Here is a 206-nt window from a genome sequence, read left to right on the forward strand (position 1 = left end):
GCAGCTGGAGGGTGTTCACCGGAGCTCGCCGCAGCGCACGCTCCCCCCGTGCCGTAACCTGCCTCCCCTCCCGGCCGCAGCTACCTGGACACCATCGAGCAGGCGGTTTCCGAAGGACAGACGCTGCTGATTGAGGACGTTGGTGAGACAGTGGAGCCGGTGCTGGATCATCTGCTGGGCAGGAACACCATCAAGAAGGGCAGGGC

At 65.5% G+C, this 206-nt stretch overlaps 1 protein-coding gene across 1 annotated transcript in view; it reads left to right on the forward strand.

Annotated features, from left to right (window-relative positions):
- Nucleotides 1-80: 80 nt before the first annotated feature.
- LOC104530534 (dynein heavy chain 17, axonemal) overlaps nucleotides 81-206 on the forward strand; it is a gene marked incomplete at its 5' end in the record, with an annotated part of 9,390 nt that continues 9,264 nt past the window's right edge. The window contains one exon of the mRNA XM_010175149.1: nucleotides 81-200. Coding sequence (XP_010173451.1) covers nucleotides 81-200 — 120 coding nt within the window. The remainder of the gene's footprint in view (nucleotides 201-206) is intronic.

The sequence above is a fragment of the Antrostomus carolinensis genome, unplaced genomic scaffold, assembly GCF_000700745.2.
Source record: "Antrostomus carolinensis isolate BGI_N321 unplaced genomic scaffold, ASM70074v2 scaffold29750, whole genome shotgun sequence".
Classification (NCBI taxonomy): Eukaryota; Metazoa; Chordata; class Aves; order Caprimulgiformes; family Caprimulgidae; genus Antrostomus; species Antrostomus carolinensis.